The sequence below is a fragment of the Penaeus vannamei genome, unplaced genomic scaffold (genome assembly GCF_042767895.1).
Source record: "Penaeus vannamei isolate JL-2024 unplaced genomic scaffold, ASM4276789v1 unanchor4060, whole genome shotgun sequence".
NCBI classification, from domain to species: domain Eukaryota; kingdom Metazoa; phylum Arthropoda; class Malacostraca; order Decapoda; family Penaeidae; genus Penaeus; species Penaeus vannamei.
This window is the reverse complement of record NW_027217040.1, coordinates 1-11,506: the sequence shown is the minus strand read 5'-3', so window position 1 is coordinate 11,506 and position 11,506 is coordinate 1. Positions and strand designations below refer to the sequence as shown.

General features: G+C 33.6%; 1 protein-coding gene across 2 annotated transcripts; it reads left to right on the top strand.

Moving 5' to 3' along the window:
- Window positions 1-6,078: 6,078 nt before the first annotated feature.
- LOC113810764 (SLAIN motif-containing protein 2) lies at window positions 6,079-11,500 on the top strand (the record flags this gene model as incomplete). 2 transcript variants are annotated; one of them, XM_070120254.1, is given in 4 exon segments in its annotated part: window positions 6,079-6,197; window positions 6,768-6,854; window positions 9,401-9,502; window positions 11,163-11,484. In XM_070120254.1, coding segments are annotated over 4 exon segments (523 nt in total), but the record flags the coding sequence as incomplete, so codon positions are not given.
- Between the last annotated feature and the right edge of the window lie 6 nt (window positions 11,501-11,506).

The window sequence follows — 11,506 nt, the reverse complement described above, 5'->3', positions numbered from 1 at the left end:
ACACACACACACCCATGCACACGCACACACACACCCATGCACACGCACACACACACACACACACACACACACACACACACACACACACACACACACACACACACACACACACACACACACACACACACACACACAAATACACACACACACAAATGCACACACACACAAATGCACACATACACAAATGCACACACACGAATACACACACACACACACACACACACACACACACACAAATACAGACACACACACACAAATACACACACACACACACAAATACACACATGCACAGACATACACAAACACGCACACACACGTACACTCACTCACTCACTCACTCACTCACTTAATCTCTGAGAGATTGGAGGGGGAAGGAGAGAGAGGGGGGAGAGGGGGAGGTAGATGAATGTACTCATTCATTTGATTCTTTTAGACCACTGCTCACTCTTGGTTTTTCCATTGGGTCCTCTTGCTTTGTTGTTCTTTACATTTCTTTTCATTTAAGTTCTTTTCATTTTGTTTGTAAAGTGTATTGTTTTTTTCATTCAGCATATAGCCTTTACTAGCATCATAGCAATGAGGGTCATATTGCAACATCAGAGAAAGGTGTACATAATATAGGGGTCTCTCCACCATTGGTTACTCTTGACATTTTGTAAAACAATAACGGTAAATGTCAGAGAACAGAATGTGGAATAAACAAACGACACAATCGTGGCTGCTCTAAAAGTCTTCATTGGGTTGTTGATCTGTTGTTGAGTGAGACTTGTTGATCGTCGACCTTCTATTATGACTGGCATGTTGAGCATGGACGTTGCAAAGGGGGGGAAATAAGCATTCAAAGAGAAGTTGTTATGTTGGATTATATTAGGGTCTTTGTTAGAGGATTGTGTTTCCTGGTATTTCCTCATTCTATTACACCAAGTACTATGTTATAAAGAATTTCCCAGAGTGATCATAAAGGGGAAGGATTATATGAATGTGTGCTTAATGTGTGTAATGAAAATAGAGACCTAGATTTGACAAGTTAAGCTTTAGTAAATGGTAGCTCTACAGAGATTGTTTATAGATTCAGATGAATCATTCTCTTCATATTTTTATTGCATTTCCTCAAGGTATATCAGGCCTAAATCACCATCATGTATCAATTATATAGAAATAATTTTGTTGCTGTTACTTTTTATTTTTTGTTGGTGGCACAGATTATGTTAAATGTCATGATATAAAATCAGCAAGGATCATTATATCAATGAAGTCTGGTGTCAAAAGTAAACTCAGCAGTCAGCAAAAGTAATGATCTAAATATTTCCTGGTGTAATTACATTTCTATTGGACATTCAACATTTTCAGTCAAAAGATCTTGCAGCATGTGTTTTGACTAGGCAAACAAGAATGAGTGATGCCCAGTACTTCTGGCATGTGCTACAGTATTGATTTTCCCAAAGTAGGAGTGGGAAGATGCTTATGTTTCTCAAAATGTTATGTGATTTACAAATGTACAGTTGGCACTAATGGAGGGTTTTAAATATGACATAGTGAAAAATTAGCAGTTGTTCTTGAGCCTACTGATTTAGAGATCCTGTTTAGTCAGCAGCTATACTGCCACATCATGGACTTTTAGGGATTAAAACCTTGAATAGCTTGCTTCTTTAGATTATGCTTGAAATGAATTACACAGTGCACTGTGATATGATAAAAAGGAAACCTTTCTCCAAATAATAAAAGATAATCAGTACATACAAACATGATGGCAAGAACTTGAAGGAGTGAGGGTATGCCTGCCTGACCTTGCATGCTCTTGGAAAAGTGGATTGTCCGGGGTGCACCGGTGGGTGCTTGAAGGTCACAGTGTGAACTTGGACTGAGTTTCACGAAATCAAATGTAGGCGTCATGCAAGTGAGTGTGTACACACTAGGGAAAAGGAAGTGGTCTTTTGCATTGTTGGTCAAGGTCCTGTAATATGTTTTAAGGCATATCAACAGGAAGCTTGATACAATTCACTTACCACTAGTCATGATTTGATTGTTAGGTACTGAAGGCAGACAAAGGGGTATTAAGTTTGATGTTTGATTATTGTTATTGTTATGATTAAAACTATATCTTATTGTTTGTGATGATAATGAAAATTAGTAATTTTTTATTGATAGATTATTGTTACTATTGTTATTATTATTATTGTTATTGTTATCATTATTATTAATATTGTTACTGTTATTTTTATTATTTTTTATTGTTATTATTATTATTATTATTGTTATTGTTATTATTATTATTATTATTATTATTATTATTATTATTATTGTTATTTTTATTATTATTATTGTTATTATTATTATTGTTATTATTGTTGTTATCATCATCATCAATCATCATCTGTTATGATTATGATAATAGATATTATTTTTTTATGGTTTTTGTTACAGTTATTGTTGATATTGTTATTGTTAGTATTTTTATTATTTATATTATTTTTGTTATTTATATTATTATCATCATGATTATGGTTTTGTTATTGTAATGTTATTTTTATTATTATTATTGTTATTATTATCATTTTGTTCTCATTATTATTGTTGTTATTTTTATTATCATTATTATTATTATTTTGTTATCATTATTATTATTATTTTGTTATTATTATTTTGTTATTATTATAATTTTTATTATTGTTATTATTATTATTATTATTATTATTATTATTGTTATTATTATTGTTTGTATTATTATTATTATTATTATTATTATTATTATTATTATTATTATTATTATAATTAATATCATTATTGTTATTGTTATTGTTATTATTACTTTTAATTTTTATTTTTATTAATCATCATCATCATCATCATCATCATCATTGTTGTTGTTATTGTTATTATTATTTTTACTATTACTATTACTGTTACTATTCTCCGGTAACATTTGTTATTATTATAATCATTATTATTATAATCGTTATTATTATTACTATGACTATTACTATTATTTTTACTGGTACTGTTATTACTATCATTTTGATTACTATTATGATTATTATTATAATTATTATTTTTAATCAATATTGTTATCTTTTCTACTATTGCTATTGTTTTTATTATTATAGATAATTATGTCTTATTGTTATCAATGAATGGAAGAATGAACTTATGTATTCTTGATCTTCTTATCTGGTAATTTTTATTATATTTTTTTCCATGAGCAGATATCACAGTACATCATGGGGAGAAATGAAAGCAAGGGTGTAAGAAAAGTATATTCTAGGTTGACAACAGGTTTAGCAAGGGCCAAAGAAAATGGTACTTTTTCTAGAAATCTTACCGTATTTTGTGTTTAAAGAGCATTATGGTGTGTCTGATATGGTACTGAGGAAGAGACTTATATTTTTATCCCTTTTTCTGTCCATGGTTTTGAATGATGATGATTAATGATGATAATGATAAAATAGATAATTATGATAAAAGGGATCATGATAATGATAGCAATAATCATGATAATGATGATAAGATTACTTCATATTGAAGATGATAGTACTCAGTAATACCTGCTCTGAAATAAAAACTATATGTAATTTAAGCTTGGTTGTTTGCGCATTCTTCGTCTTGCATTCAAAAAGCTATCGAATCTGTTACGTGCGTTCCTAATAAAAATGAATGTTTAGACATTAGGTACCATAAATTCGCAAATATTCCACAACAGCTAGGCGTCTACATGATTTTATGCACTTCTTAGTAAAGATAATGGGTGCAAATGGCTAATCATAAGCTCTACACTTGTTCTCCATTGCAATATGTTAATATTGAAAATTATCGAAGAAAATGGTATGAGAGGGATAACTAATATATTTTATTATTTAGATATGAAAGTCAATGTAGCCCTACTAAATGAGGATGAATAATCTTTTTAACTTTATGTGCGTGCGTTCACGTACATATGATCCTCCGCAAAAATTATAAACACCCAGTGACCATCTCTCTCTCTCCTCCTCCTCCTCCTCCTCCTCCTCCTCCTCCTCCCCCCCCCCCCTCGAATTCAATGTACTAAATTCATATGCTTTTAAAATTCTCGAAATTGAACCACCATGTTGTATTCATGCCAGGACTTTATGATTAGGATGATTTTGTACTAATGTTGCCATCCACAGTTCCCCATTTCTTCAAAAATAATATTAATAAAAATAAAAAAAAGAAAAAAGAAAATAAAAGATTTAAAAAAAGGTCTTTATCTGGTTTAGATTAGTTGTTGTCTCTATGGTAAAATGCATTTATTAAACTTTTCAGACGAAAATATCTACTTTTATGAACAACAAACGAAAAAAAATTACATACCTTTACAGAATAGCGTCTCTATTGAAAATGAAAATTACTATTGACTTGGTAATCATTGCATTGCAAACTACCCTAAATAAGCATTTTTTTTTATGTAATATTAGATTCAGAGAAAAATAATAGAGATAACGAACTTTGGCAAGGTGCCAAATACAAAACGCCGTATCTCCGTTATTTTTTGTTGAACCTTCGGTACATCCTAACTTTCGTAATTTTCATGCGATTCAAATGCAGTTTGTTGCTTTCACTAGAGCCTCGGCGTGCTAAGGCCATGTAAATAGCCGATTTTTGAATTTTTGCCTTAATCAAAAAAAAAAAAGGGAAATTCAAAATTTGGCTATTTACATGACCTTAGGCTAGGGTTGATCTAACACAAGTATTTTTTGGGGAATATTCAGTAAAGAACTGTGATAGTTAGGATGTACCGAAGACAGGAAAAAAACAACAACATTTTTTTTACTTTTTGGGGGGCAAGGTTAAAATTATAGATGAAACAAAGTGCAATTCTATACTATATATCATGCAAAAAGAATCAATCAGTTATCTCTAACCGATACTTTTTTATGATGTAAAGAGTAGGGAAAGGTGGCCATTTTCCAGGACGGTCCCCTTAATGTTCATGTGCTTTTATGATCCACCTTGTACTGATATGCTTAACTGTTATTTAAATGTGATCTTTCAGTGATTCAGCATTTTCACTAATCTGGAACACCTCAAAGCTCCTTTGGTGCATCTTTGTATATTCATAGATATATATATTGTAGAATATCATAATGAATAAGTCTTTATATTAAAAGTGGATATGAATAAATGTGTATTTTCACAATAGACTAATTGACAGGTAGATTGAATAGGGCAAAGAAGAGAGACAGACAAATATGACAAGGAATAAGGTGACCCACTTAGCGGAGATGACTTAACGTAGGTAATCTATGCAAGGGACCTGACTTTCTGCAAGGGCTGAAGATGTTGCTCAAGCTTAGAGCTTAGCCAGTAAATTGCTGTATGCCTCTTCAGGGACTGAGTATTGATCTGTGATGTTTTAAAATGTCTTTAATAGTTTTTTTTCAAAATCAAGGCCTCAAAAAGTCTTAAAAAATGGAGCTCTTTCTATTGCAGGTCTTAAAATGTCCTGCATTTGCCCAAGGCACATTTCTGCTCATGTAAATGTACATACATCTATTACCAGCAGACACTGTTGCGATTCACTCACTTGCAGATCTCTATGGAGCTTGATCGGCCATCATTTGTCAACAGCATAGACCTTGACCTTTGCTGATTGAAGTGATCATTTAGTTATAGGCCGTGTGCAAAAAAAGATTCTGGCTGTGTCAAAATCATGTAGGGGTGAATTTTTTATCTTGGACACAGACACAACAAGTAAGCCTGCACAGTATGTGGAGGTGTGTATTTAGTGACAAGTGGCTCCATCTCTTAAAAAGTAATTGGAATGAGTCTTAAAATGGTCTAAATTTCATCTGCTTATACCTGCAAGAACCTGAAAAAGAAGACTCATGAATGTTTAAATTGATTTACAACTTTTTCCATGTTGGTATATTTTAATGATGCAGTTTCATCATATTATAATGTGATGGTTTGTTCACAGGTTTGTCACTGCATTTGCATGCACAACCATGTATTTTTTATTGATTAGTTTTATAGTTTTCCTGTCTTACTAACAGTCTTTGTCCATTACCTACTGTCTTTCAAAGTTCATTGATTTTATTAATAACGTCCTTCATCTTTTTTCAGGTTATTTGACTCCCCCAAAACGAAACCCCATGACACAGATTGGTTACGAAAAGATGTCGATGATCCAGCCCTTTGTGTTGTCAAAAAGTCTTTAATTCAGAAATTAGATCAGATTGCATGTAAGTATCTGTAATACTTCAGATGGGGGGGTGTTAACTATAATATACATAGTATAAGAGAATAGTTATGTATGTGATATACACTGTACACTCATTATTCTTAGAAACCAAGACTAATTGCATACATCACATTACTTTACACATGTGATATTGGTATAATTGTGATCATACAGAAGGAACAGATTTTAGTGAAAATAGATTGTAGGTATGTATAATTAATACTGCTTCTTCCCTAAGTAAACAGATGTCATTGTCTGGTAACATGAAAGCTAGGCATATGTAAATGTATCCTTCTTGTTTCTCTTTTCTTTGTTTTGCTCTCTCTTTCTGACCTCTTTGTTCTTCATTTCCCTTTTTACATTCCTTTATGTACTTTCTTTTCTTCTCCCTCCTCTCTGATTTTCTTGTAATTATTCATGCCTTTATAAGGCTTGCCTCACACACCTCTGTCTTTTTTATCACCTCTTATTTCCCTGTTTATCATGTACCCTCTACTCTCCCCTTCCCATCCCTTTCCCACAATTCATCATCTGGCACTATTTTATTTCCTAATTTATTTTATGCTTCCAGTGTCCCCCCACCACTCCCCCCGGCACTCATTCAGCCCCTGTTCGTCATCAGGAGTCCTATCACCAGACTCACCCCCCTCCTCTAGAGGTAAGGACTGCGACCTCTAGTTTCCTGTTCTTGTTTGTATGCTGATTTTTGCAGGAGTGATGACCTTCGAGTTGCATGTTGTCTCACATTGGTAGAGCATCGGTACCTTTGATTAGATTATCCGATGGGAGAACTTTTTTTAGCTTCTGGCTTAAAAGTTCGAAATCTTTAGGGCTGCAGATGAAAGATAAAGTTTGAAGGCCCTTTTTACAAAGTAGTCATGCAATAGAGTTAATAATTGTGTTTTCATTTTATTATTTTATTGTACTGGTAGTCTTTAGCTCAAATGTTTCTATAGCTGGAAACTAGTGGAGATTTATATATGTATATCAGTCTCTCTCTCTCTCTCTCTCTCTCTCTCTCTCTCTCTCTCTCTCTCTCTCTCTCTCTCTCTCTCTCTCTCTCTCTCTCTCTCTCTCTCTCTCTCTCTCTCTCTCTCTCTCTCTCTCTCTCTCTCTCTTTCTCTCTTTCTCTCTCTCTCTCTCCCCTCTCTCCCTCCCCTCTCTCCCTCCCCTCTCTTTCTCCCCTCCCTCTCCCCCCTCTCCCTCCCTCTCCCCCTTCTCCCTCCCTCTCCCTCTCCCTCTCCCTCTCCTTCTCCCTCTCCCTTTCCCTCTCCCTCTTCCCCCTCCCTCCCTGTGCTTTTGTGTGTGTGTGTATGTGTGTGTGTGTGTGTGTGTGTGTGTGTGTGTGTGTGTGTGTGTGTGTGTGTGTGTGTGTACTTTTGTACTATTGTGTGTGTTTGTGTGTGTGTGTGTTTGCATTTTTGTGTGCGTGTGTGTGTGTGTATGTGTGTGTGTGTGTGTGTGTGTATGTGTGTGTGTGTGTTTGCATTTTTGTGTGCGTGCGTGTGTGTGTGTGTGTGTTTGCATTTTTGTGTGCGTGCGTGTGTGTGTGTGTGTGTGTTTGCATTTTTGTGTGCGTGCGTGTGTGTGTATGTGTGTGTGTGTGTGTGTGTGTGTGTGTGTGTGTGTACTTTTGTGTGCGTGCGTGCGTGTGTGTGTGTGTGTGTGTGTGTGTGTGTGTGTGTGTGCATGTGTGTGTGTGTGTGTACTTTTGTACTTTTATACTTTTGTGTGTGTGTGTGTGTGCTTTTGTGTGTGAGCGTTTGTGTGTGCATAGATAGAGAGATCAATGAACATAGATGAATGGTACATATATAAGTAAATTTTAGTCAATAGCTTACCAACTATCATCATTGTTGAGATTTTTTCCCACCTTTAGAAATTACTTGAACCCAATGGATAACTAATGAAAACTCCCTTGGTGCTCTACTCTGATATGTCTTGGATGTGTGTAAACTTACAGTTATGTTTGATTTCGTTTTTACTCTTTAACGTGAAAACTGGTGCATTGTTTTGAGAAATATTGAATCCTATTCAGAGAAATTTCCAATCTCAAATATCACTATAATGGTTATGACTTAATTTTGTTACTGAATATCTGGCTTTTGAGCGCTTTTGTAATATTTTGAATTTCATAATTTCTGTTGTCACCTTTTATGTATTTATTACAGGCATTGACTCCATAGTGATCTTGCATATATTTTAAGGAAATTAGAATGTTTCAGAGCATTTGCCAGGAATACCTAATTTCAAGATTTTGAGTGTTTGACAGATGGCTTATAAATCTTCTATAATGGTATCTGAGATGGAAAATACTCATGATAAAAGATTGACTGTATTTATTCTGTATTGATATGCATCACAAATAAGATAAATTCTGTTTGTGGTACAGAGTGCAGTTTGTCCCGTCATTCAAAGAAACTTCAAAAAACAGAATTCAACTAAAGAAAAACATGGCATAACTATTAGATGATTGGAGTTTAAGAAAAATTATTTGTTTAGAAGTGATGTTATGAATGATAGTATTGAAGGGATAAAGTCCTGTAATATTGCTATTGAAAGATGTGGTAGATCTTCCTGATAGTTTGATTTGCCTTTGATGTGCAATGATTACTTTCTAGTACTCTTCCCATTAAGATAATTTTTTAGATTGTGCTCATATGTAATACCAACCAAGAATAATCCCATATCTTGTTATATTATACAAAAAAATAGAAAATGCATTGTATTGCAAATCCCCTCAATTTAGTGTAATATAACCCACTATTACTTCATCTCACTTACAGCACAAGTTTTCCTAATCTTAAAAGATTTTGCACAAAATTGGGATAAGTCTTAGATAAAGGTAAAATTTAGATCATACCTTTACGAATACATGTGTTTACCAAGTATGCTATGTCAGTATTTTATGTACCTGAAATATGCAGTTATCCTCGAGTAGTGCGTCTGCCAAATCTTTACACAATGCTTTTTAAAGGGTTTTGCTTGCACTTTGACCATACAACATGGCTTGTTGGAAGGAATTGCATAGTGCAGCTCTATGACCTGCAACAGATGATTAGAATAACATCAAACTTTTTTTTTCCTCCTTTTATTTTAATCCTAATATCTTCCTCAGTAGTAGAGTCAGTTCTTCATCCCTGACTAACTGCTGCATAGTGTTTTAGTGTGTTTAAAAGAAAACTTGATATGTATACTTTTCAGGTGAAATAGATACCAGAACCTTTGTGAGACCAAAGAAGAAAAGGTCCCTAGTATTTGGTGATGCTGTAAATGATGAAAACAGGAATTCGTTGCTAAGGAGAGGTTTGTGCGCATGTTTGTGCATGTTTCTTTTGTTTGATTTTTTTTTGTTTGTGTTATGACTTAAGTGTTTCATTTATCTTTTAAATGCTTGATGTGAAAATGAATTCTATTTTCAGGAGAGAGTATGATTTTTATTTACATTTTTGATAGCTGATGACTGTTTTGTACTTTCTTGTCTTCATTAGAAGTCATATTCCTAGAAGTTATCATTATGTGATACTGATTTGGTTTACGTATGGAAATCTGCACAACCCATTACAGTCACCCCATATTTTATGCCAATTTTTTACCATGGCTCATGTTTTCTGTGAATTATTCAATGCACAAATGAATTTCATGCCACAGTTGCATGATGCCTCCAGATACAAAGAAATATTATTTATTTCATGCAGCATCAGCATTAGTATGTTAAGTGTTGCATATGTATGAAGCATTAATGTCCTGTCTTTTCAAGCAAAAGAGCACATTAGCCATTCTGCCACTCCACATCTTTTATATAGTGTCAGCTGTTTTACAACATTCATTACCAGATGTTGAAAGAAGTGGAGTTTGATAAGCCTAATAACCTCTCTGTCCACCATCCACTCTGAGAAACAAATATTCATATATACATGATTTAAATTGATACCCTGCATTAGTGTGTTTACAAACATTTGATGCAGCTGCATATGGTTTAGAAATGTGATAGGTAAATAGGGGGTGACTGTATAGTTTATATGGATGAGACAGCTTTTAAACTTGTTACCTTTTCTTATCAAATTATTAAAGTTTATAGAACGACAAACTTTCACAAAACACATACCAGTTTGATTTATAGATTTATTGATAGATATAAAGATAAGGCAAACAAAGGGAAAATTGTAATTAATGTATGCACTTTGAATTGCACATTACACTTTTTTCTTTCTTCTTTTTTCTTTGTAAATGTTACATAGTAGACTCAGGCACTAACACATTGATGTAGTTCAGGATCATATTGTTTAACATTTTTATAACTCAATTTGTTTTTTTTATTTTTCCTTGACAGTCTAGACTCTTTTGCCTTCAACTGCTATATGATGTGATTATTCTGTGTTGAGTCAGATATTAATTCATTCTTATTTTCTATTTTCTATGTTATTATGTGTGAACATGTTAAATATTCAGCTGATCAGCTTGTTATATTTATGTCAAAACTGGTATAGTTTTGATGTTATGAATAATGGTAATAGCATTATTAGCTTTAATAACCTTTTTATCCTTTAGAGTGTGTTTGTCACGAACTGTATCTTTACAGAGAAAAATGTATCCTGTATGTGGTTTTGATTAATGATAGTTTATTTTTTAATGAAGAAAATGATTATTGATGTAAAGTTGTCTTGATTGTCTATGATATTTGCTTATTTATTTTTCATTTCTGTCTGTCACTCACTCTGAATTCATTGATCACTGATGCTTTGTAGAACACAACAATTTGAAAAGCAAAGGAAAGCATTAAGAAAGAAAAAGAAAAAAATAATGACATGTAACATCTCATTTGGTCATATTAATATTTGCAAATGACTTTATGAAGCTGTCAGCAGGTGATTATAGTGTGAAAGAATATATATCTTAATTTTTTCTCCTTGATCGTTCTTTATTAAATTATGCAAACACTATATTCACAAGACTCTGTTTCCAGATGGGAGTTCACGAGAGTGCCTAGCCCGATCCAGTGGGTCTTTGGGGTCTGAGGAAGACGACCGACTCAGCTCTGCGTCTGAAGGGAGCTTCTCCTACCAGCTGACAGACGTGGCAGATGTCAACGCCTTGGCCCGACTTCAGGAAGAGAGTCAGTATAGCAAGAATGGATTTGCGTTGATGGTGGTGGTAGAGGGGATTCTCCGATTATATTGAAAAACATTTTTTGCTTTACTGCTCACATTCATAGTTATGCATACATACACATTCACACTAAAACTTACACATGTAATCACTCACTTTACCATCCATTTGTACATGGTTTCATACACATGCATTCAGTGT